At 35.3% G+C, this 26,040-nt stretch overlaps 5 protein-coding genes across 5 annotated transcripts; 2 read left to right on the forward strand and 3 right to left on the reverse strand.

The window, feature by feature from the left end:
• Positions 1–39: 39 nt before the first annotated feature.
• Positions 40–5,019, reverse strand: LOC122591907 (polycomb group protein FIE1). Its single transcript, XM_043764132.1, has 13 exons — positions 4,639–5,019; positions 3,698–3,763; positions 3,477–3,599; positions 3,252–3,332; positions 3,071–3,163; positions 2,465–2,540; positions 2,157–2,236; positions 1,993–2,064; positions 1,576–1,635; positions 1,341–1,437; positions 696–759; positions 546–605; positions 40–327 (listed from the first exon to the last, which is right to left on the reverse strand). Exons 1-13 carry the CDS (start codon positions 4,813–4,815, stop codon positions 264–266), a joined length of 1,113 nt encoding a protein of 370 aa, XP_043620067.1. The 5' UTR covers positions 4,816–5,019; the 3' UTR covers positions 40–263.
• Positions 5,020–7,356: 2,337 nt separating this feature from the next.
• LOC122591974 (putative multidrug resistance protein) lies at positions 7,357–13,376 on the forward strand. Its single transcript, XM_043764192.1, has 7 exons — positions 7,357–7,545; positions 7,835–7,889; positions 7,991–8,178; positions 8,689–9,146; positions 9,824–10,364; positions 10,953–12,907; positions 13,001–13,376. The coding sequence occupies exons 1-7, from the start codon at positions 7,357–7,359 to the stop codon at positions 13,374–13,376; spliced, it is 3,762 nt and encodes a 1,253-aa protein (XP_043620127.1).
• Positions 13,377–14,880: 1,504 nt separating this feature from the next.
• LOC122592557 (putative multidrug resistance protein) lies at positions 14,881–20,080 on the forward strand. The gene is made up of 7 exons (XM_043764817.1): positions 14,881–15,069; positions 15,199–15,253; positions 15,361–15,548; positions 15,915–16,372; positions 16,661–17,201; positions 17,420–19,338; positions 19,610–20,080. The coding sequence occupies exons 1-7, from the start codon at positions 14,881–14,883 to the stop codon at positions 19,983–19,985; spliced, it is 3,726 nt and encodes a 1,241-aa protein (XP_043620752.1). The 3' UTR covers positions 19,986–20,080.
• Positions 20,081–20,714: 634 nt separating this feature from the next.
• LOC122592558 (trafficking protein particle complex subunit 3) lies at positions 20,715–23,426 on the reverse strand. The gene is made up of 6 exons (XM_043764818.1): positions 23,263–23,426; positions 22,975–23,038; positions 22,792–22,889; positions 22,539–22,638; positions 21,223–21,405; positions 20,715–21,030 (listed from the first exon to the last, which is right to left on the reverse strand). Exons 2-6 carry the CDS (start codon positions 23,029–23,031, stop codon positions 20,908–20,910), a joined length of 561 nt encoding a protein of 186 aa, XP_043620753.1. The 5' UTR covers positions 23,032–23,038; positions 23,263–23,426; the 3' UTR covers positions 20,715–20,907.
• A 1,778-nt stretch (positions 23,427–25,204) lies between these two features.
• LOC122591976 (2S albumin seed storage protein-like) lies at positions 25,205–25,603 on the reverse strand. The gene has a single exon (XM_043764193.1). The coding sequence runs from the start codon at positions 25,601–25,603 to the stop codon at positions 25,205–25,207; it is 399 nt and encodes a 132-aa protein (XP_043620128.1).
• Between the last annotated feature and the right edge of the window lie 437 nt (positions 25,604–26,040).

Genomic DNA, 26,040 nt, shown 5'->3' on the forward strand with positions numbered 1-26,040 from the left:
GGGGAAATCACTTCACTAAGCCTAATTTGGACATTGACAAATTTGGAATTAAAGTTTTGTTCATGAAAGATAAACCACCAAGATAGTTAACATACTAAAACTATAAATAAATGTTTGTCCTGGACTCATACTTAACTTCAACTCTAAGACTGCTAAACAAAAAACAAGTTGCCTCACCACCATGAAATACAACATAAATACTGTACCCTACATTGCTCGATGAAGCACTATACAAGGTACTCCATGACCCATCTCATATCGAACTACGCAGTTGCAACCGTATCCCAGCGCCAAATGGTGCCATCTTCACAGCAACTGAGTATTGTGCTGCAACATATACAACTAAAATCCATCACAGGTGTTTTCAAATGCTTAAAACCTCATCATTTAATAAGTTATTACAACAGTCACTATCTTAATTATTAGAAGAATTTTTTTTAATTAAAAAAAAAGAGAGAAGAAATGTGTTGCAAGAACAACCCGTCACGACCCAACCTATCCATTTTGCCAACTCCAGTATAAACACAAAAGTCCAGAATATGTACCTTCCATCAAACGACATTGCAGTTTGCCTGATGGGAGATTTGGATTGAACATGAGCTAACCTGACAACAACAAAGCGTGCAATCAAATCAATATGTAAGTTGAATGAACAAAAAGATAACAAAGAAGAAGACCTCAGAAAGTAATCAAACCGTGCGATGAGAGTAGGGGGGCTTGTCTGCAATTCCCATACATATATTTTCCCTTCCCTGTTACCTGAAATACATATTGCCAAGATAAACATCATCTACAAGTTTACTCAGCGGGCTTGACCAATGATCAGTGGATCTCAAAATTCTGATGTGAGATCAAGTTTCCTTAGAAATAAAAAAGGCAAAGTGGATGGGTTAGATACAAGGTCAATGGACAAATTTTGGTATGGGTTGAATGTTGAAACGATCAGGCGGTTGCGTCTGCCCAAAGCAAAATTTGTCCGAACTTCTGTATATGCAATTTGATTTAAACTATTAAATCACAATCATATAAAATAATTCTTTCTTTTAGAAAAAGAGATCCTAGTGGTGTTGCATGCTATATATTTCACATTGGGTGAACTTTGACCCAGTTGACATAAGTTAGCTGCTCTTTATTACTCACATTTGACCAGTTAGAGATGAAGCATAACTTGACTCAACCTGCCCATAGATAAATTAGTTAAAACTCCCACCTCTACTTGAGATATCAACATATTAGTTTGTTGACAGTTTAAAAATAAAAAAAACAAAACAAAATTTCAACCACAGCTGTATCTGGATGACACCAACAGTAACATTTATGTAGCAAGCAGGTTGACATACCTACAGCAGCAGCATTATAATGAAAATCACAAGAAAGCTTTATAAACCAGATGTCACACTCAGGGACAGGATATTTCTGAAGGATATCCACTGTGCCCTGAAAAGAAAGTTCATGTTACGACTTATGAAGCACAACTGGAATTTTAATCAGAAAACGAAACATCAACATATCTACATATAAATGTATATAGTGTTATTAAGACATTTTTTTGACTAACAAAGAGTATAATCAAACCTCGCCTGGAGATTGCTCTTTCATCTTTGGCTCCCATAATATGAACTCATTGTCAACGCTCTGGAAAATTGAAATAAAATATATATATTAATAAGAAATGAACTGCTTAGGGCTTTCTGGTAATAACTTCTTTGTTTGAATCTGAAATACTTTCATTCCGAACGTCTAAGCACTGATGATAGATATTGTGACCAGCTCACAGATAAATCATGGCACATTAAATGAAAGAACAGAATGTAGCAAGATGATAACATCATAAACATATAACAAAGATATTACAAGGTTATAAGAACAAGAATGTGTAGGAATATCCAAACAATCAGCACTTAAACACACATAAACATTATGTAATTATGTAAAACTTATCATCAAATGTATTTGTAAATTATAAACAGTTTTGGGAGACATAAAGCATACCTTTGATATTATAAAATCACCAAGCCACCTGTTGCAGTCGACATAGTTTGTATGAATTGAAGCAATCAACACCTAAATAAGTTGAGTTCAAATAAGAATAAAAACATATGGCACATTTAAAAAGAAACGAAAAGAAAAGAGTTACGTAGGAATTATATTCTAACCGGAAACTGCACATATTTTGTAGGAAATTGTGAAGGAAGTCCCTCCCATGTAAAAGATTTCTCTACATATGTCCAAAACTCTGCAAGAAGCTCAACCAAATCACAGAAGGGTGACTAACCACTCTACTCCTCCATTGTATATTAAAATAACACAATTTTTTTATGCATCAATGTGCAATTGTGCATAGTATATTGCAATAGTGTGGCAACTGGCAACCAACAATTAATACTCCAAAAGCCAATTAAACACCGTTTAATGTCATGTATGCAGCAACTACCCTTAATTGAATACTAGCAGCAGATTGTACCTTTCATCGACCAAATCTTTACGGTATTATCCATACCACAACTAGCAATGCGATATATATCTGAAGGATGGAAATCCTGAAACAGACGGCAACCTATTTTGTTACTTCGGTAGTAGTGTAACTTAACAACACTTTATAAACATCGAGGAGAATTTAAAGTAGAGGTGTCAAAATAAGGAAGTGGGGATATATTTGGTATGAGTCAAAACAAATTGGGTTGGGTTGACCTGAAACAATTAAGGTTTTTTTAGAGGTTAAGTCTCACTTTTAAGTCTTTGAATTATTTTAACAATGGGAATAACCATCTTCCACGACATGTCTAGGATAGCCACATGTTTACATTCCACGGGTACATCTAGTAATTTCAACGACAATAACAGTTGATCAAAATAAAAGAATTTAGGAAGTTTTGGGCCATGTAAATACACCTAGGAGGCTAGGACGATTTCAACTCATTTGAACCATTTCTTTTCAAGCCAACTCCTTTCCTTGTTTGACCCTTCAGAGTTAACGCATAATCCGAATCAACCCATGATAAGTAACAGGTTGAAATTGCGACCTCAAATTTGAACCAATTAAAAAATCTTAATTGCAGTCTCCACTAACCACACTTAGCACTTCATTGCGATGACCACCAGCTCCAGCAAAGATCAAAATGCAGATTCCAGTTTGAACATTCCACAAGCGAACAGATTCATCCTATTCAACTCACATGTGTCATTTGATTTGCATTGGGCAAACATATATGTATGTGGAAACAAAATATTGTATTTCGGATGGCACTTACTTTACTTGCAGAAAGCACAAGAGACGGTCTTAGCGCTTGTGTTCTAATTTCATTAACCGAGTCCCCATGACCAACAAAACTCTGCAACAAATAATGATGGTCAGATGATTATGAAATAGGAAAACATCGCATGTCAATGAGCATGATAATTAACAAAGCCTGCAACAAAATGTAGTTCTCAAACTATCATGATTATAGCAAGTAACTAAGCCATAAAAAGTTTACCTTGTGTATCTTCTCATTGCCAGCATCAATGACACGAATTATACCATTAATTCCTCCGGCTACAAGCAACGGTGTCCCATCAGCATCACAAGCCCAGCTCACAGTGTAGAAAGACTCATCCTTCTGATCTACAACGTACATGGAAAACCCAAGTTTTGTTCATATGTGTTCAAATTTCTTCCATTATGAAGACATTACAAAGATAAAATATTTTATCTTACATCTTCATCAATGTAGGACTGAAGTACAGCGATAACACCACCTTCAAGACATTGGTATACAGTAACCTAAAAAGTAAGAATATCATTTAATCAACTAGCAAACACATAGGAAACAAAAATATATGAACCAACATGATGAGTCTGGGGGTGTTTCAACAGGATACTTTCATCTCACACGGCTCCTAAGTGATAAAAGAAAGAAGAACTACTTATTGCGTTTTACAACAACATAAGCAGTAGGATAGAAACAATATAAGCAGTCTGCTTATGATTGTCAACAAAATTTGTCGGGGTAAAATGAATTTGTTTGGAGAAGCAGTTAGGGCGTTGCTTTCAAACTACTTATGATAATCAACCGCACACTCCAGCAACTGATTACCTGATAATGGTGCTTCCATACACTATCTTATGTAAGCATAATCAGAGTTTAAATAAGCAACCCCAAGTGGCCGACACAAGGCTGTTCGAGGCACATAAGTGAAAGGTCAATTAAGCTCACCTAGCAAACCGATCAATAGGTCTCCCAAAAACCTAACTCAATCTCACCAATAAAAACCAGAGGTACTTTCCAGATGCACGTTTCTCCACAACCAACTAACGTCTAAGGGTATGTTCAACAAAGTAGCTATAGTCAAAAGCTGAGACCTTTTTAACTACATTACTTTCATTAGCTTATATTTTACAAGCTTTTAGGAGCTCGGGCTTTCGTCTTAAAACGATATCAAAGAAAGGATTTTTTGCAATTCTTACATCATACAACTCGAACCCACAACCTATCAAACACACCCTATAGGTATAAAGTTCTATACACTTTTAATCGCCATAATTATAATACTAATAATCACTTTTACCAACATCTTAATTACACTACATTTCTCATTTTACAGCAAATTAAGATTCAATAAAGAATATAGTAGGAGTAAAAAAGAAAAGAATCTTACGCGATTACCGCCAACGGTGGCGAAAACATTGTAGAAACGAGAATCAATGAAGTTGAAAACAACAGCATAAATGGGACGTTTGCCTTCTTGCAGCCTGTTAGTGACCCTGTAATCTCTCTTTTTTGTTGGGTTTAATGATCCTATCACTGGTTCACATCCCACCGTTATTTTTGCCATCTCCGCCGTGGATGATGTCACTCTCTCTCAGATTAACTAATAGTAGGGTTTAAGGTGGGTTCTCTTTTTCAGGGTGATCGTATTCTCAAAAGTCAAAATCCCTTTTACCAAAAGAAAAAGGAAATCCACCAAACTAATCCCAACGAAAAATCCACGAATATTACATGTCATAAGAACTTCCCTTATCTGAAATTCATTTTTTAAGAAAATAGTAATTGCCTAATCCAATTGGTGAGATGCGTTTTTACTTAGAGTTCAATCCTTAGGGCGCGTTTGGTTCATATGATGTTTTAAAAAGGAATGTAATCTTTTAAAAGAATTGGAATTTGAATGAATGGAATTTTACGAAATGTTTTTGATTTTTTGAAAATTCAAGTGATTGAAGAAATAAAATTCCTTCCTCCATCCCCAAGGAATGGAGATTCCATCAAATGATGGAATGTTTACATTTCTATGGAATGAGATTCCCTCTTCTTTGTGCAACCAAACGCACTAAGGAATGAGATTCAATTCTAATTTCATCAAATTCTATCAAATTCTGTGAACCAAACGCGACCTTAGGATTACAAGTTTTGGGGTTTTTTTCTCCGAATACTTCTAACAGTCCATGGTCAACATCTCATTGTCAAGGGTACGTGCAAGGCTTCACCATTATACGGTGCGGTTTTCCTGATATCGCATACCGATTATATGTTCGAAAAAAAAAAAAATATTAATTGTTAAGTTTTGGATCAAATATCAATTTTTTTACCTTTAACTAATTCTATTTTTTCTTCACATATGAAAAATCAGTTTTCGAGATAATCGCATAATACGACGGTGGTGTAGTGGTGGCCAGATAGACCAGTGGTGGTGGTAGTGGTGACAATTGATGACGGTGATAACGACTACGACAAATTGTGTAGGTAATTAATGTAAAAATGATAATTGATTAATTAGCATAACAAGTCTTTTTAATATTAAAGTTGTGTGACATTTCGACCATTGTTGTAATCTTTATATTGTAGTTATAAAGCTTTATTTTTTTAGCGTTGAAACACGACGCTCACTATCACATCTGTCTCAACTTTAATCGAATTATTAAATATAACATTTTATGAGACTCGAACCCTAAATTTAGGTAAAAACCTTAGGAAAATCTTCGGATCAACCTAGCTACTAATTGGAGTTGACACCTACAAATTGAAGAAAAAAAAAACAAAAAACTAAGCGAAGAAGTAAATCATATACTCTACTAATCTTAATCAACATAAATAACTGTGAAAAAATGATATATTAACGAATTTAGAAAATTATTTAGGTGATCGAGGAGGGAGCAAGTATACAAGTATTTAATTAATATATTGTAGTAATAAGATGGTTATAATAATAACAATAAATATAATAAGAATTATAGTTTTAATATAAGAATTGTAACTATATTTTGTAATAATAAGTATTTATATATTAATTTAAATTAAAAATTTTGGTGATTTATGATATGATATCTATAAAATAAATTTCTTTATTATAAAATTATAGTAACATGTGTCTTTTGAATAGAGTAAAAATAACTTCAATATTTCATGCCGTTAAAAAACATAAAACACCACTCGATCAAATGATTCCAGAATTCTTTTTAATACATTGCAAGATTTAATAGTGTAGATTCCTTTTTGATTTCAAACGGTTTTTCTTGTATAACTTTGTGGGCATCATCATAACATATGTTTCAATGAATCTTTGTCGTATACGTATATACGTATTAAATTTGTTAGTAAGCCAAAATTACATCGATAATAATTTTTTGTGAAAGTTGAAATAAACCTTCTTCTATTATTTTTTATTTTCTAGAGAATATTGGATATTAACTTTTAGCATTACGTCGTGTACAATTTGTGGGCTTCGTTAAAGATCCAAAAAGATGCCGACAGCATCCAAAATATTGTTTGCACAAAACCAAAATAATTAACTCCATCCTCATAAATACTAAAAATTGTTAAAATTATCGAGTGAACTTTTTTACAAAAGTCCTTAGCAATGAAGACCGTTTGAAAGTGACAATAGGTAGTACGAAATGCAATAAAAACACCATTGAGTGACGACGCAACATATATGGCAATTAACTATGAGCTTTTTCACTACTCGATGAGTAAAACTAGGTCGATTCAAATATCTACGAGTATCACATATAATGGAACATTTGAGTCTAATTAATATTTTATTCCGCGTATAACTCATTTTAGAGTTCACTTTGATTCGTGTGTATAACTGTATATAATCATGCTTTGAACTTACTAATAGCTAGACTTAAAAAAAATAAAATCAAACACCAAAATATATACGAGTATACAAGTTGGTCTATACATGCTAGCTGTCTTTATTCACACTAAGGAGTACTATATATATGACAGAAACTAGAGATACCCCTTCCTGCATGCCCTTGGTATATAAGTGTCATTTGCATAGTTTTAATTTATTACATCAAATACAAGGAGTGGTAAGGAATCGATCGCTAAGCGTTTCAACAGTAGGCTGTGGAACGAGGTTGGATTAGTTAGGATGGAGGATAATAAAAAAAATGGTATATTTCGTTATGCAGAAGGGTACGACAAGTTTCTGATGTTTTTTGGAACACTGGGAAGCATTGGTGATGGGCTGCAATTCCCTTTGATGATGTACATTCTTAGTGATGTCATTAATAAATATGGTGATGTCCATACCAAAGTCACACTTTCTACTGTCGATGAGGTAATATTGATTGAATGTATAACTTATGGGCTTAGTGAAGTTTCAGTGTTTTACTAGTGGATCTATGTAACTATATGTATAGTAGACTAGCAGGGGCAGTAGTGGATGTTTTTGTCACACCTTTGTTTATAAAAAAGGCACTATAGGCGTTTTAATTTTATTAATTTTGTTGGTGTATATTTTAAAGTAAAAAATAATGAAAGATACCAACGGAATGAACGATAAACAAACAAGTAGCTATGAAGCTTGGTAAGTATGTTGCTTATATAACAATTGATATTGTTTTCAGTATTCACTAAGGTTGCTCTATGCTGCAATTTTAGTTGGGGTATCTGCTTTTGTTGGTACGTTTCTTTTTCTTGCAACTCTAGCGCAGTTCATAGCTTCATTTCAACTAGTTTGGTAGCTAAATGATTTACAAGTTAGCTACCGTTCATGTTTGCAGAAGGACTTTGTTGGGCACGGACTGCAGAGAGACAGACTTCCCGTATGAGACTCGAATACCTAAAGTCAGTGCTTAAACAAGATGTTGGATTTTTTGACACCCAAGAAGCTGGTACCTCTACAACGTACCAGGTTGTTTCAACCATCACCGCCGACTCTAATGCCATTCAAGTCACCATTGGCGAAAAGGTTTTCATTTAAACTAAAAAGAACAATGTATAGATAATCAGTATACGTGTCATAATGGGCGAGCCTTGTGGTTTGGATAATGGGTCAAAGTATTGGGTTGACATTGTTTTTTCTCCACACGTTTTATATATAGATTATCAAAAAAATTGTCCAGTTTACAAAAAAGGCGTTAGTAGGAAAGATTGCTAAGTAACTCTTAGAATAAGATGATGATTTAGTAGGTTTTATGCATTATAGACGGGGACACATGCATGAAAATATACTAAAGCTGTCCAGTTTTGTTGTTGTATGCATCCAACTCTCAGAAGCTCTTTCATATATATCAACTTTCAATTCATTGTTTAACAAGTATTTTTGCAGTTGCCCTATTTTGATATCTTGTACTATGTGTTAGAAAAAAAACCTCACCTAAGTCCTTTCTCTACTAGACGGGTCAAATCTGCTACCTCTAAGTCAGTGAATTATTCATATTGAATTTTTGGTTTAACTGATATTTATTGTCTAAACTAGATACCGGATACTATCGCCTACTTGTCATCCTTCTTCTTCTGCCACTTGTTTGCGTTTACACTATCATGGAGGCTTACATTCGCCGCCCTCCCATTCTCTGTAATATTCCTAATACCAGCAATGGGATTGGGTAAGCACATGATGGATGTAGGGATGCTAATGGTTGCATCATATGATACTGCTGGTAGTATTGCAGAACAAGCAGTTTCATCCATAAGAACTGTGTATTCTTATGTTGGAGAGCAACAGACAATTGATAAGTTCAGCAATGCGCTTCAAACAACTATGAAACTAGGAATGAAACAAGGTTTTGCTAGAGGACTAATGCTCGGAAGCATGGGGATTATATACATTAGTTGGGCATTTCAGGGTTGGATCGGATCTCTTCTTGTCACTAAACATAGAGAAAAGGGCGGTGATGTTTTTGCAGCAGGATTTAACATACTCATGGGAGGATTGTAAGTTTTCCTTACTCGTCTCATAGACTATTTGTGACAGTTTTGGCTAATTTATCTGTGAGTGATTTGATTTGGGCTTATGTTACCAATGGGGTGGACCCCAGTGGTACCGCCATAGTGTGACTACATGGGCCCACAGATGAAGGCTAGAGGTCATAGGTTCAAAGCTTACCAAAGGCAAGTGGAGAAACTATATCTTGTGATCCCATGTGTGAGAATGATGACTTACCAGGCGTGAGTTCTATTCGGTGTGCGCTCTGGATACCAAAATGGTACATGGGACCAGAGGGTTCCCACCCATTTACCCTTTTTTGATTTGGGCTTATGTTTTGAATTGGGTCAAACAGGTCAATAGCAGAAACTTTATCCATGTTGACATTTTCTACATGGTGTGGCATGTGAAAACCGGTCAGAATATTAATGTTTACCAAAAATGATTACCTTTTAATGTAATTGGCAAGAAGTCATAAGATTTGTAGCACATCAAGTATTTAAAGTTAAATAAACAAAAACTTTGGAAAAAATGATTCGGGTCAACCCAAAACCACTGAGACTTGTACAAGAACTGCCATTTTCACCCATTATCGGTCACAGCCCTTTTTGTCAACTCTGTTAACTATGCAACTTTATATAATATGATATAAATTGATAACTCAAGGGCTCTTTCAAACTTGCAGGAATGTCTTGACTGCACTGCCCAATCTAACTGCCATTTCGGAGTCAAAAGGTGCTGCCACTCGAATCAGTGAGATGATCGACAGACAACCAACTATCGATTCTGAAGGTAAGAAAGGAAAGGCTCTATCATACGTTAGAGGGCAAATCGAGTTCAAAGGAGTCTACTTTAACTACCCATCAAGGCCCGATAGCCCGATTCTACAAGGTTTGAATCTTAGAATCCCAGCTAGTAAAACTGTTGGACTTGTTGGAGGTAGTGGTTCAGGGAAATCGACAATTGTGTCGCTGATTCAAAGGTTTTATGATCCCATAGAGGGTGACATTCTTTTGGATGGACACAAAATAAACAAACTTCATCTTAAATGGTTGAGATCACAAATGGGTCTGGTGAATCAAGAGCCGATTCTCTTTGCAACTTCTATCAAAGAGAACATACTGTTTGGGAAAGAAGGAGGATCGTTTGACGATATTGTAGCTGCAGCTAAGGATGCAAATGCACATGACTTCATTGTTAAGTTGCCAGATGGGTATGAAACTAATGTAAGTTGCTTTCTTAACTCCTAAGTCCTAAACTCATTTATTTATAATTGGTTAAAGTTCTTGGAAATGTATTTAGATATAACCTGAAATTTATAGTATGTTTTAAACTTTAAACGTTTCGATTGTGTGTATCAAATGTTCAAATATTGCTGTCGTACGTATCCAGTTATATGGATGTAGCGTCCGCTGATCCCTTTATAAGAAAGAACATATGATTATATTTTCTCTTAAACAATCCAAAGGTAGCTAAAATAGGACAATTTAAATGGGTTGTGGGTCAAACAAGTTGAAAGTCTCCTAAAGTCGAAATTCGTTCAATTAAAAAATTTAGATTATTGTGGTAATAAAATAACATGCTTATTAGTTAGACTTGGTTTTAGAAAATATATGAAGAAAGCGTTTGCGAGCCAACCCCAACCTAGCCTGGCCCTATTTAACCAGTTCTAGAAATGACCAGCTATATTTGTCATTTAAAAAAAAATTCACCTGTTTAAACCTGTATATGTTTAGGCTGCTACCCAGCCTTGCCACCTTTAATATCAGTTCATCTTCTATGCATGATGCAATATTACTTGACTGTATATACAGGTTGGACAATCTGGAATTCAACTATCTGGAGGGCAAAAACAGCGTGTTGCAATAGCCCGGGCGCTAATAAGAGATCCTAAAATCTTGCTCCTTGATGAAGCAACAAGTGCACTCGACTCAGAGTCTGAACGGGTTGTACAGAAAGCCATTGATCAGGTGTCAGTTGGGAGAACTACTATAGTTATTGCTCATCGTTTGTCAACAATTAGGAGGGCCCATCTGATATATGTTATTAAATCAGGAAAAGTAATCGAATCAGGTTCACATGATGAGCTGATGCAAATGAACAAAACTCAAGGTGATGCTGGCGAATACTTCAAAATGGTGCAATTACAACAATCAGAAACTGAAGTTATGGACATATCTAGTACCAACAATTTCCAAAGTCCCCATAGAATGGTGGTAGCAGCCAGCCCGAGAAGTGTGAGATCAAGTGCACCAAGCACTCCATCACTGAACCCATTCAGCCCGGTTTTCTCTATGGGTACACCCTATTCTGTTCAGTTTGATGCTTCTTATGGCAGTGATTATGATGATAATTTTAATGAAAAATCTTATCCTGCTCCTTCCCTATCCCGTTTGATGAAAATGAATGCACCAGAGTGGGTAACAGCCCTATGGGGGTGTTTAGGGGCTATAGGATCCGGTGCAATACAACCAATCAATGGATATTGTGCTGGAGCTATGATAAACGTTTATTTCCAGCCTGATAAGTCCACCATTATTAAACATGCAAGAAGGTACTCATTCATGTATTTAGGTATCGGCATTTTCAACTTCATCATTAGTGTTATCCAACATTACAACTTTTCTGTGATGGGTGAGAAGTTGACCACCAGAGTAAGAAAGAGACTACTTGAAAAGATTTTGACTTTTGAGATTGGGTGGTTTGATAAAGAAGAGAACACGAGTGCAGCCATTTGTGCCCGATTATCCTCTGACGCTAATATGGTCCGTTCACTTGTTGGAGACCGTTTATCGTTACTAACACAAGCATTTTTTGGGGCTGTTTTAGCATATGCATTAGGACTTGTACTCTCATGGAGGCTAGCACTTGTATTAATGGCTGCGCAACCACTCCTAATCGGTAGTTACTATGCTAGGAGTGTTTTAATGAAAAGTCTATCTGAAAAATCTCAAAAGGCTCAACAGGAAGGAAGCCAACTTGCAAGTGAAGCCGTTATCAACCATAGAACAATAACTGCATTTTCTTCTCAAAAAAGGGTGGTAAGCCTTTTTAAGGACACGTTACAAGGCCCTAAAGAGGAAAGTATTAGACAATCATATTATTCAGGAGTCGGACTTTTTAGTGCACAGTTTATGGCAACAGCTTCAACTGCTTTAGCATATTGGTATGGGGGTCGGTTATTAACACAAGGACTAATAGCTCCCGAGAGGATTTTTCAAGCATTTCTAGTATTGTTATTCACAGCATATACAATAGCTGATGCTGGGGCTATGACTAAAGATATATCAAGAGGAAGTAACGCTGTTAGTTCAGTCTTTGCAATACTGGACAAGAAAACTGAGATCGATCCTGATACTTCACATGGTCGTGATCCTGTAAAAGGGAACATGAGGGGTCGAGTGGAATTAAGAAATGTGTTTTTTGCATATCCCTCTAGACCTGATCAGTTGGTTTTTAAAGGGTTGAACCTCAAAATAAAGGAAGGTACTTCAGTAGCACTTGTGGGCCCGAGTGGATCGGGCAAGTCTACTATCATTGGGTTGATAGAAAGGTTCTATGACCCGTTGAAGGGCGTGGTTTACATAGATGAACGAGACATAAAGGAGTATAACTTAAGAGCATTGAGGTCCAATATCGCATTAGTGAGTCAAGAGCCAACTCTTTTTGCAGGTACCATCCGTGAAAACATTACTTACGCAAAACCATACGCTGAGGAATCTGAAATCAGGAATGCAGCAATGCTTGCTAATGCTCATGAGTTCATAAGGTATGGTCTCTGACCCATAACTATTAGTTCAATAGAAACTCTAGTAATTTATGTTCACCACATGGCTAACCTAGTACTTCTTATGAATGTCAGTGGCATGCAAGACGGATATGAAACATATTGTGGCGAAAGGGGTGTGCAACTATCGGGTGGTCAGAAACAAAGAATAGCATTAGCTCGAGCCATTCTCAAGGACCCTGCGATTCTACTGTTGGATGAAGCAACGAGTGCTCTTGATAGCGTATCAGAAAGCCTAGTTCAAGAAGCATTGGAGAAAATGATGAATGGACGAACATGTATAATGATTGCTCACCGTCTCTCTACAATACAAAATGCTGATTCCATATCTGTCATTAAAGATGGAAAGGTGGTGGAACAAGGGTGTCATTCTGATCTTGTATCTATTCGTGGTGGAGCATATTTGAATCTCGTGAAAATGCAGCACAACAACTCGCCTTTCCAGCATTAAGAAAAGTTCGGCAGGATTTGTAGTTATACGTTTAAATGGTTAATGAAAAAGTTTAATCTAAAATAATGCAGATAGAATGAAATAAAACAGGTTGATGGTGACATGGTGTATTTGTGTAATTGTTTTATAAAAGTTTTGACAACTTTTGTCTTCTTGTATTATTTCCAACAAGAAGATATTATATTATCCAGGTGGCTTTATTAAGAGTTTTTGTTCACATGTGTATCTAAATTCTAAACCATGATCTTAAGTCATAACGCCGACAACATGTGTCGTTACCTTGTAAACATTCGTTAAAATTGATACAACAAATGTTGACATCCTATAATGTGTATACAGAATAACATATCAGAGATACCTTAATATAATATATACAAAATTTAAAAATAATAAAGCTCATATGGCATCATAAAGAACATATTGCCAGCGAGTCATATTGCCATTTATGTGAGTAAACCAAGGGGATGAAACCAAAAATCTGTTTCTGACATTTTTTTTTATATTCTTAAACAACCTGGACAATTGATGTGGAGCAGATCCAAGAATTAAGACCTTTTATGAAGCACTCAGAGATGGGAAAACGTGTTAGAAATACGCCTAACTTGAAACAATGTAACTTTTGGTTCACTTGAAGTTAAAATATGTCAACAGAATGCCCGTGACAAGATGGATGCAGTGGTTACATGCATTTAGTTACCCCTAAACTTGACAAATTTCTAAATTTGTAGTGTTTCTGTTCAAGACGTGTGTATGTGATGTATCTGTGTTTGTAACAATGAAATGGATATTTACATACCATCTAAAACTACTCGTACTCTATTTTAAACAAATTTTCACAGATAATCTTTCTCATGACTTTTAAGCCTTTACAAGAGGGGCTAGTCATCCACAATATATTCATCGAATCTGATCTTCGTTTTAACTCGCGCTGCAACCCATTTGACCTACCTATCTTCATGTTCACTATATACGTTAATACGTATTGAGGCCATTATTAGCTAAGTGATCAAAATATTTATGTAATATAATATTACTTAACTCTTCTATTAATAGCAGATAGCAGATACATAAAAATAAAAACTGTCTTGTTTCACTGTGATTACAGAGTAATATTCACATCAAATAAGTTGGACTCTCGGATGCAACTTAACTACTTAAGTTCTTGGAAACATTAATGATGCTGTTATTTTATGTTCTTGTTCTATGTTTAATATTTTATTGTTAACGTTGACAAAAGTTCATTGATGAAACCGTTTAGATGTGACCAAGGCGCGTTAACTATGTCAGTGAATATATTCTACAATAAAAAGACACGGCAGTAGTACAAATATTGACAACTTATTCCACATAATCTAACAGTAAAAAAGACTTGTTTTTTGATGTCATCACTTTTTTTGGTTACAACTTTCCTTGATATATAAGTGGTTTTCTGTTCAGTTATTTCACTTTGTTGTATACAATCTACCATTTCAAACTCTAGTCTAGAATTGGGGCTGGAATAGGAATGGAAAATAAGAAAAAAGATGGCATCTTTAGGTATGCAAACGGGTTTGACAAGTTTTTAATGTTTTGGGGAACAATCGGAAGTATTGGAGATGGATTGCAAGTCCCTTTAACGATGTTTGTTCTTAGCGGTATCATCAATGACTATGGAAACCCAAATACCCCTGTGACACTTTCTATCGTCAATAAGGTGACATTATGATTCCGGCTTATCTTAAAGCACAGTTTGGTTTCTTGTTGGGAGAATGCAGTGAATTTGTAGCTTTTGGTAAATTGTCAATTCTGTCGTCAATAAGGTGACATTTTGTTTTTGTTTCAGTATTCACTCAGGTTGATGTATGTTGCTCTTTCAGTTGGGTTATCTGCATTTGTTGGTACGTATAGTGTGACTATAAACTTTAAGTTGGTTAGTTAAAAAAATTTTTTCCCCATGACTAACGCACTAATGTTTCTCCAATGTTGCTCATTTTTGTGATTGCAGAAGGACTTTGTTGGGCAAGGACCTCAGAGAGACAGACTTCCCGTATGAGACTCAAGTACTTGAAAGCTGTGCTTCAACAAGATGTTAGTTTCTTTGACACTCAAGAAGCTGGTACCTCTGCAACTTATGAAGTTGTCTCGACTATCACAGCTGATTCTAATGCAATCCACGTCACCATTGGCGAAAAGGTTCTCATTTAACAATTTTAGACAATTGGCAAAGGTGGCAAAATGGGTGGGTCGGGTAATGGGTCAAAACGAGTTGATGTCAAAACATGCGTGCAACACCTAAGTTCTAAACTGTTGTGTTGCAATGTATTTTTCTTCTTCAAATTATTAATAATTAGTTTGCATCAGGTTACCAAAAAATGTAAAAAGTAATCTATCAGAACAACAAATTAAATTTTGGATAATATCACAAAAAAGGTTCATGAACTAGATATATTACAAAATGTAACCCAAACCAACATGTTCACAAAACATGTTAAATCTGCCACCTCCAACAATTAAGCACCTTGTTTCTTCATATTAACTGAAACATGTAACATGAAACAGATACCAGATACTATTGCCAACTTGTCAGCCGTCTTTTTTTGCCATGTGTTTGCATTTACACTATCATGGAGGCTTACATTAGCCGCTCTCCCATTCTCCGTAATGTTCCTTGTACCCGCCCTGGGGTTTAGCAAGCTTGTGATGGATGCTGGAATGGCAATGGTTAAATCATATGGTGCTGCTGGTACTATTGCAGAACAAGCAATTGCTTCCATAAGAACTGTGTATTCCTATGTTGGAGAACATCAAGTAATTGATAAGTTTAGCCATGCATTGAAAACCACGACAAAACTAGGAATAAAACAAGGGTTTGCAAGAGGGGTAATGCTTGGAAGCATGGGGATCATTTACATTAACTGGGCGTTTCAGGCTTGGTTTGGATCTCTTCTAATCACTAAACATGGAGAAAAAGGTGGTGATGTTTTCGTTGCTGGATTTAACGTCCTCATGGGAGGAGTGTGAGTTTTCTAACTAGATACCATTTTCACTAAATTTTTTCTGATGTCGTAATTTAAAACTAGAACTTCATATCAATTTCATGAGAAAGTAAAGACAATTATATTTAAACCCTTAAGCGGAATTTCTTAACATCACAAAATAATGTTGAACTTACTTACAAGGTATGTTAGGCAAACATTTAGAAACTCCAAATTGGACTTTAGTCAGCTTAACTGAAATTGAAAAACTAGGACATTGCATTATTAGTCAGCTTACACCTCCATCTATTTCTTAAAAAAATCTTGCAGGTATGTCCTGATTGCGCTCCCAAATCTTACTGCCATTTTAGAGTCTAAAGGCGCTGTTACTCGAATCTGTGATATGATTGACAGAAACTCAACTTTGGACTCTGAAGACAAAAAAGGAAAGGCTCTATCATGTGTGAGAGGCCAAATCGAATTTAAAGGAATCTACTTTAACTACCCATCAAGGCCTGATACACCGATCCTACAAGGGTTAGATCTTACAATACCAGCTAGTAAAACTGTTGGACTTGTTGGAGGCAGTGGTTCAGGGAAATCGACAATTGTGTCATTAATTCAAAGGTTCTATGATCCTATAGAGGGTGACATTCTTTTGGATGGACACAAAATAAACAAACTTCATCTTAAATGGTTGAGATCACAAATGGGTCTGGTTAATCAAGAGCCGATTCTCTTTGCAACTTCAATCAAAGAGAACATACTGTTTGGCAAAGAAGGAGCATCTTTTGATGATATTGTTGCAGCAGCTAAGGATGCAAATGCACATGACTTCATTGTCAAGTTTCCAGATGGCTATGAAACTAATGTAAGTTCATCTCTTTTCTTTCTCCTAGTCTATTCTTGTCCATAATGCCGCTTTCTTGAAAACAAGCTATCTTTGTAAATAGTCTTCAATCAATATTTTCAAATCTTCCTTGATTTTCTTGCCTAAAGTAGGTTACCCGAAAGTGAAAATGATATTAAAGTTGTTTACTCCCCCTCCCCCTATGCAATTACGCTTTCTGAGAGCTATAAGTAATACAGGTTGGGCAATTTGGGGTTCAACTATCTGGAGGGCAAAAGCAGCGAATTGCAATAGCTCGAGCACTAATAAGAGATCCTAAAATCTTGCTCCTTGACGAAGCAACAAGTGCACTCGACACAGAGTCTGAACGAGTTGTGCAGAAAGCCATTGACCAGGCGTCCATTGGAAGAACAACTATTGTAATTGCACATCGTCTCTCAACAATTAGACGGGCCAGTCTGATCTATGTGCTTCACTCTGGAAAGGTAGTCGAATCAGGTTCACATGATGAGCTGACACAAACAAAAGGTGGTCATTACTTTAAAATGATGCAGTTACAACAATCTGCTGTGGGAGCTGAATTCCAAAGTCCACATAGATTGTCGATTACTTCCAGCCCAAGAAGTGTGAGATCAAGTGCACCGAACACCCCATCACTGAACCCATTCAGCCCAGGGTTCTCCATGGGTACCCCATATTCGGTTCAATTTGAGGCTTCTTATGATACTGACTATGAAGATAGCATTAGAAAACTATCTCATCAAGCTCCCTCCCAAATCCGTTTATTGAAAATGAATGCACCCGAGTGGGTAGCAGCCTTGTGGGGTTGCTTGGGTGCTATAGGGTCTGGTGCAGTACAACCCATCAATGCATATTGTGTAGGCGGTGTGATCAATGTGTACTTCCAGTTAAATAAATCCACCATTGTTGATCACGCAAGGAGATATTCCTATGTGTTCTTAGCCGTCGGTGTCTTCAGCTTCTTCTCTAGTGTCATCCAATATTACAACTTTTCTGTCATGGGTGAGAACTTGACAACACGGATACGCGAGAAGCTTCTTGAGAAACTTCTGACTTTCGAAATTGGGTGGTTCGATCGAGACGAGAACACAAGTGCGGCCATTTGTGCAATGTTATCATCTGAAGCTAATATGGTCCGGTCACTTGTTGCAGATCGTATGTCATTACTAACACAAGCGGTTTTCAGTGCCATTTTTGCTTATACTTTAGGAATGGTACTCTCATGGAGACTAACACTTGTATTATTGGTTGCGCAACCATTTCTAATAGGAAGTCTGTACGCTAGGCGAGTTTTAATGAAAAGTTTATCCGAAAAATCTCAAAAGGCTCAAACAGAAGGAAGTCAACTCGCAAGTGAAGCGGTTATCAACCATAGAACAATAACCGCCTTTTCTTCTCAAAAAAGGGTGGTTGGTCTCTTTAAGGACACACTACAAGGGCCTAAAAGTGAGAGTATCAGACAATCATATTATTCAGGGGTCGGGCTATTTTGCTCCCAGTTTTTTACAACAGCTTCAACTGCTTTAGCTTTTTGGTATGGGGGTCGGTTATTAACAGAAAACCTAATAGCTCCTGAGAAGCTTTTCCAAGCATTTTTGGTGTTGCTGTTAACGGCATATACCATAGCTGATGCAGGAAGAATGACTAAAGATATATCAAGAGGAAGCACTGCTGTTAGTTCGGTCTTTGCAATTCTCGACAAGAAAACGGAGATCGACCCTGATACTTCAAGTGGACATGATTCTGCAGAAAGGAACATTAGGGGTCGTGTGGAGTTGAGAAATGTGTTTTTTGCTTACCCGTCTAGACCCGATCATATGATTTTTAACGGATTAAACCTCAAGATAAAGCAAGGAGCTTCAGTAGCACTTGTGGGCCCGAGTGGATCGGGTAAATCTACCATTATAGGGTTGATAGAGAGGTTTTATGATCCATTAAAAGGGACAGTTTATATTGATGAACTTGACATAAAGGAATATAACTTACGGAAACTGAGGTCACATATCGCTTTAGTGAGTCAAGAGCCAACACTTTTTGCAGGTACCATTCTTGAAAACATTGCTTACGGAAAACCAAATGCTACAGAATCCGAGATAAGGAACGCTGCAGCCCTTGCCAACGCTCATGAATTCATAAGGTATGGACTCTGTCACTTTGCATTTATATTTAACGAGCCAAAAGAGACAAAAGGGATTCAAATATGAGACCCAATATCCTTGCTAATGCTAAGTAGGCTATATTGATAATTTAATGTTATTCAAAATGCCCATACAATAATTCTATCTAGGACCATGTCTACACGCCAACAATCTTTAAATCATACCTCAATTATATATCAGGCAGAAGTATGTTTTATATGCAAAAAATCACAATTACAATTTTTATCATGTATTATCTGTGGATGGCAGTGGAATGAAAGACGGGTATGAAACTTATTGTGGCGAAAGAGGTGTGCAGCTATCGGGAGGCCAAAAGCAAAGAATAGCATTGGCTCGCGCCATTATTAAGAACCCTGCTATTCTATTGTTGGATGAGGCAACTAGTGCTCTTGATACCATATCAGAAAGTTTAGTTCAAGAAGCACTGGAGAAGATGATGAATGGGCGGACATGTATTGTAGTGGCGCACCGTCTTTCCACAATACAAAACTCTGAGTCTATTGCTGTTATTAAAGATGGAAAGGTGGTCGAGCAAGGGCGTCATACTGATCTTTTATCTGTACAGGGCGGAGCATACTCAAATTTGGTGAAGATGCAGGTCAGCAACTCGCCTTTACGGCAATAAAACATGCTTATCAACCAAGTTTAGCAAAAGATAGCATCAAGATTTGTAAATTCGATGAATAATGCAGATAAGAGGAAAATAAGAGTTATACATATGCCCAGGGTTGTTGAATATGAACAACTTTTTATTGTTACTGAAAGCAAGTGTGATCCACTACTGGTACTTGTTACAATATGTATTTGCAGTTCTTACTATCTTGTATCAGAAGTAATTCTTCATCAAATCAATATTAAAACTTTACGGTGACACTGGTGTTATTAACTAAAATCAGCTTTCAACTATCATATTATAGATTGCTTGTTTAGATACTACATTCACGCCGACGTCGTGTACTCAATACTCACCATGATGAGAAGAAACAAAAAGAGGACAGTACAATGAAAATTACCACTAAACTTTTGTGCAAGCCCTCACAACACAGAAGTCCACCCATTAACGTCACAACAAAAGATACGTTTTTACCCTGTTGGTAGTATCATTCGAACCTATAAGATAAAAGTTCAAAAAAATATAATGTCTAAAAGTAATGGCATACTTTAAACAGATATAGAATATGAATTAAGGCACTACATACCAAGGAACTACTTCAGCTTGTCATAGCCATAGCTATTAGCTGCCATATATATACAATGTTAAATCACACATTCACACAGCCACACCATATTCATCTAGTACGTCTTATATGACCCCTTTGCATGGATAGGTGTGCTAGAAACTAACAAAAATCGGTGATTTCAAAGTAAACATCAACCAATGTGATAGTAAATCCTTGATTACAATAACACTCCCAAGTGGTGGGGATAAAATAAGTTGTATCATAACAACATACAAAAACAGAGTACTCAGAACCTATTATTACAAAACAAAACAGGATAGCAAAAATCATATTGTATATACATTAATAAAGATTCAATTAAGTACTTCACTCGTCGTCTTTGTATGGGTACTCCTCCGGAACTTGTTTAAGAAGCTTCACTTGCAACTCAAACGCGTCATCTCCTCTAAGCATATCCCTGATCCAAGTTATCTCAGTCTTCATTGAAACCTGCATTTGTGAAAAAAATTGTGAGTCATTTATGCATATGGGTTCAAATGAATGGGCTAAAAGAAATGATAAAATGTTGAGATCCAACAGCTTCTGCTACTTCACAGTAGCATATGTTAGTCTTTTGGCAAATTAACAAGTGTGCAATGAAATTTCATGTGAAAAATATTGCAAGTGTCTGAAAGAACTCACCATCTCTAGAGCTCCTCTGACAACCCCGCTTAAAATGTTGCAGTAATATAAACCTTGACAGGTATCTGGAAGCTCAACAAAGTCTACAAGTGGATTATCCTCTAAAATGAGGCTGCAACAAGTCCCCTCTGCATCCCAGTTAGCCACAGATGCAGTGACCCCTAAAAACATTTTAAAGCCAACCTGTTTGGAGACATTAATCGAGATCAGAAACAGAATATCGGACAGCATGTAACTTGCACACATCCAAAAGAATAAAAATAGAAAGACAACACCTTTTACATTTCAATAGTTACACATTGCTTCTATAATGAAAACATGTATTTTAGATCATATCTGCAATGAAAACCTCAATTTCTACAAGCAAATCAAGTTTGTAAAATCAGCAGTGGAAACTAACTGATGCTTCAATAGTGCCATATATGGATATGATTTTACCAGTTCATTCCTACATAATTAAGAGCTTTGACCAATCCATGTTATTATGTTCGTCATAATGTAGAATAGGGTATTGGGGTTTTTTTTTTTTTTTTTTTTGGGGGGGGACCCTAGCCCCGGTACCACAATTGGATACCCATTGACTCACCCTGTATAAGCCATATGATGCAGATACAATACCTCCATCAGTCCATCCTAATCCCCACATGATTCGTCTCTTAAAACAATTTTTAAAGCATGACTGTGGCCAAACTGACTTCCTTAAAATGATATACTCAATACTAAATGGTCACTATGCTGTTACAACTTACAAGACTTGCAGTAAGCTTATCAAGTTATCATACTAAGTAAAATAAAAGAAGGGATGCAATTATACTCTAAAAGTCTAAAGCAATAAATAGTTGCAAAGCAGTTCCTTCTTTCAAGAAACTAATGCAAAGAAATTCTTATAATTCTCGTGCTTGATACTATTAAAGAATAAATCTTCACCATGTGAACTTCATGCTAGTTCAACCACTCTTCTGTATTCAAAACTGCAGAAAGGCCAAGTATCTCGAATCATATTCGCTTTGTCATATTTAATTTTAAATGCCAATTCCGCTGTTTGACTATTGCAAACCTAAGCCCAAGTCAAAGTTTACCAGAGAACCCTTCCTCCATTAAATCAAGAGTTTAAAATACTTAAAGTCTTAAAAACCTAGTTCTACCTAGGATAATGGGTAAACAAATAAGGTTTTCCAAGTTACCTGAGGAAGAGGAGTCCACAACAACAACAGCAATAATAGTAATAATACATTATATTATACAAGCCATAAGTAGTCAAAAAATCCCGACCCACATACACAAAAACACAACACCATGAAATAAGCTATACATACCTTGGCAATGACTTCAGCGGTCTCTCTAAAATCAACACATCTGGTGACATTAGACTTGGCAAGAAACTCATCAATTAAGCGAATTCCAATATTGTAACCCCTGATCATACAATAAAAAGGGATCAAATCTCAAAGTACCAAAAAAACACTAAAGCCGCATATCCTTTACCCATAGTAAATCATACTCTACTCTAAACAAAATCATTAAATCACAAATATTATACACAAGCACTATATGTATGTATGCACATACATTTGATCAAGCTGCTTATTAACTTCCTCAACCTCCTCCAGATCCGTAATCAATTGGCGCACGATCGCACCATACGTCAACGTAAACAGCTCGGCATTCTAACATCAAATTCCACAAAATCATCAACAACTTCACAACAAATTAAAATAAGAAACTGATGATATATATATGATTAAAAATTACCACGCGCTCAACATTTGCGAAAATGGCATCACCGGATCTCGGAACAGCTGGAGCCATTGAAGGTCTACGATTGCTTAAATTAGTCAGGTATAAATCTATAGATACAATATCTAAATCTATTGATAGAAAGTTAAACAATTCATAGTAATATATATCAGAGGAACCTAATAATTTCGCATCAAATACAATTATATTATGCAATTTACCCTATATTATATTATATATATATATAACAGTAAGAACTGAGAAATAGAAAATTCATATATCAAACTATGTTGAGCAGTGTACCTAAACGACGTCGTATGTGTTTACAGTTTAGACTGTTGGATCGGCGAGTTCCTCAGGTTTGTGACTGATTGGGATTTACAGTCAGATCGGAAGAAAACTATGACGATGAAATGAACGACGTCGTATATTGGTTTGTTTGGGCCGTGGGCTTTTTATTACTACCGTATTAGATATGGACCTATGATGGACGGACCCAACCAAAACTTTAAGGACTACTTATGTTATGAGTTATGACACATGCTAAAAAAATATTGATTATATGGGAGATATAAAATGGAAAATGATTAATGTGTATAATTTGTGTGAATAAAAGATAAGTCTAAAAGAGATGTCATGTGGCAAGATAAAGGTAAAGATGATGAAAGATATTTAGTGAAAAATATACGTCATGTAATGTATGCAATAGACTTATTTTAGACCCATGAATTAAGTTTATATATCATTCTATATCACTATCTTGAGTTTTGTAACAATATATTTTAACTTTTATATATGCATCTACTTATTTTTGAAATTGGTCTTTATGACAGTCATTGCATTACATATAAATTTTTTAGAAAAACTAACTTTTAAATTACTTTACAATAAAGATCACTTTTTATGCGTAAATATTTACCGATAGTCTTAGAAATGTCACTAGCATGGTTCTCACACAATAATATACTCGTATAATATATAATAATAAAAAAGAAAATAAATCCATGAAACTTGATTAGTCATTTATATATATATATATACTAAATTTTAGACCCGTGTCCAACACTGGACATGAGACTTGCGACATTATTATTATTAGATATTAATACATGTAACTCATAAAAGCTTATAAGTTCAAAGTTGAAGATATAAGTGGATACCAAGTGTTCAATTCTAATGTCAAGAATGTTAAGCTAATAGAAAGAAAACTAATGTGATAAAAGAACATTGGAAGGATATACCCTCCTTCATCATCTGAAAGACTTCTTTATAGACGAAATTTGTCGTAGTATTTTTTGTCTTTTTATCTTTGTCACATATTAACACTTTAAAGCCCCTTATCGACTTAACTCAAGATACTGCAATGTACAATTGTTCGTGTGTGAAAACCAGGCTTTGTAGATAGAAACCAATTTAAATAATTAACATTGTAAAATTAATTATTTTAGTTTTTAGTTTTTTATTAATTAAATAAAATTATGTAAAAAACTAAATGATGACATCAGCGAGAGACAATTTGATGAAATCGAGTGATATGATTGGTTAATAAGTCATTAGTTCAACTATTTTTTAAAAATATTAAAATTAAAATAGTACAATTACTATTAAAATCTTAATATATTTACATTAAATCTAATTTGTTTTTAATTAATTATATATATATATATATATATATATGATTGAATATATTATTGGATATATATTAGTTATTATTTTATTGGATAAATATTAGCTATTATTCTATCGGATATATATATATATATATATATATATATATATTAGTTATTATTATATTTGTTTATGATATTAAAATTATCGGGTAAAAATATAAATTGAATATATATATTAGTTATTATTTTATTGGATAAATATTAGCTATTATTCTATTGGATATATATTAGCTATTATTATATTTGTTTATCATATTAAAATTGTCGGGTTAAAAGTGTAAATTTATGATGGAAACAAAAAAGTGTAAATTAAAGTTAAAACTGAAAACAAAAGTCAAAACTAAGAAATCGAGAGCTGTGATTGGTCGATAAGTTATTAGAGCAACTGTGCTTTAGTATAATAAAAGATATCCATCGATACATGGTACGTAGTAAACATGTCTTGAAAAAGACTTCTTAATTAACATAATAATATTGTAGCTTTTATTGATTTGTCAACTAAACATGACATACAACGACATGATTTTTATGTATGTCGTACTAGCTAAACTTGAAAGCTAATGAGTGGTTGATCATTAGATGTGGCACAACTCAGTTCCTAAAAGGCATGTCTTTGGTAAGTTTGGAGCTTCTTGAAGCAATCTTTTCATGCGTGGAGCATCCCATCCTCCACGTTGTTGTAAACGCACAAAATCACGTATTTCCAAGCACCGACATCCCGTATCTAGCTTCCCGAGTTGTTGACAACAACGTTGTAGAAGTGAATCTTGTTGCTTTGGTTGTTCTTGTTGTTGCTTGGTGATAATACTAGCTCCCGATACAGCCTCATACCTTGCTAAAAACATGTGGCAATATTGCATCGGTTGCTTCTTAATTTGCTCACTACAATTCACTTGTGTTGAAGCTTTGACGAAAACTGCTATGCTCACAAAGAGCAGTAGTATTGCGATTATTATTGTGTGTGTTGTTCGCATTGTGGCCGGGTATATATGATCAATGTGATGAGTACGTTGATATGTGTTTGGGGAAATGATATTTATAGCAAAGTGTGTGAGTTTAAGGTTTAGTATTATTTTATTTCATTGACATCATATCATTATATGGCTAGCTATTCGTGTATTTATATGTCTAAACAGTTAGACAAAATTTGAATTGTTTTTGGTATTCGATCCTAAGTAGAGCAGCATTATTTGACGATAAATGATAAAAGTCATTCGTCGTACGTAAGGCTTACTTAATTAATTTGTAGCGGTGGTCAAAGGTTACAAATTTATTTATAACAAGGATGACATACTCTACAAATTGAAAAGTGCAAGTGAATCTAAACTTGTGAGTTGGCATATATAGCGCTAGGCGATTATTTATGATGATTGTCGCATGTATTCACAAGTTAACTATAACATCAATTATT

Source organism: Erigeron canadensis, chromosome 3 (genome assembly GCF_010389155.1).
Source record: "Erigeron canadensis isolate Cc75 chromosome 3, C_canadensis_v1, whole genome shotgun sequence".
Classification (NCBI taxonomy): Eukaryota; Viridiplantae; Streptophyta; class Magnoliopsida; order Asterales; family Asteraceae; genus Erigeron; species Erigeron canadensis.

Bases quoted from the DNA above. Each gene is read 5' to 3' on its own strand.
- LOC122591907 (XM_043764132.1), bottom strand. From the start codon at position 4,815: ATGGCAAAAATAACGGTGGGATGTGAACCAGTGATAGGATCATTAAAC. The intron at 2,541-3,070 runs GTTAGTGGAGAC...CGTCTGTTTCAG, and splicing joins GCAATGAAGTGCTAAGTGTG to GATTTCCATCCTTCAGATAT. The intron at 2,237-2,464 runs GTACAATCTGCT...AGCTTCTTGCAG, and splicing joins AAAGATTTGGTCGATGAAAG to AGTTTTGGACATATGTAGAG.
- LOC122591974 (XM_043764192.1), top strand. From the start codon at position 7,357: ATGGAGGATAATAAAAAAAATGGTATATTTCGTTATGCAGAAGGGTAC. The intron at 8,179-8,688 runs GTTTTCATTTAA...TGTCTAAACTAG, and splicing joins AAGTCACCATTGGCGAAAAG to ATACCGGATACTATCGCCTA. The intron at 12,908-13,000 runs GTATGGTCTCTG...TATGAATGTCAG, and splicing joins AATGCTCATGAGTTCATAAG to TGGCATGCAAGACGGATATG.
- LOC122592557 (XM_043764817.1), top strand. From the start codon at position 14,881: ATGGAAAATAAGAAAAAAGATGGCATCTTTAGGTATGCAAACGGGTTT. The intron at 15,070-15,198 runs GTGACATTATGA...TTTTTGTTTCAG, and splicing joins CACTTTCTATCGTCAATAAG to TATTCACTCAGGTTGATGTA. The intron at 15,254-15,360 runs GTACGTATAGTG...TTGTGATTGCAG, and splicing joins TGGGTTATCTGCATTTGTTG to AAGGACTTTGTTGGGCAAGG.
- LOC122592558 (XM_043764818.1), bottom strand. From the start codon at position 23,031: ATGGCTCCAGCTGTTCCGAGATCCGGTGATGCCATTTTCGCAAATGTT. The intron at 22,639-22,791 runs GTATGTGCATAC...TTGTATGATCAG, and splicing joins AATAAGCAGCTTGATCAAAT to GGGTTACAATATTGGAATTC. The intron at 21,031-21,222 runs GTGAGTTCTTTC...TCACAAATGCAG, and splicing joins TCAGAGGAGCTCTAGAGATG to GTTTCAATGAAGACTGAGAT.
- LOC122591976 (XM_043764193.1), bottom strand. From the start codon at position 25,603: ATGCGAACAACACACACAATAATAATCGCAATACTACTGCTCTTTGTG.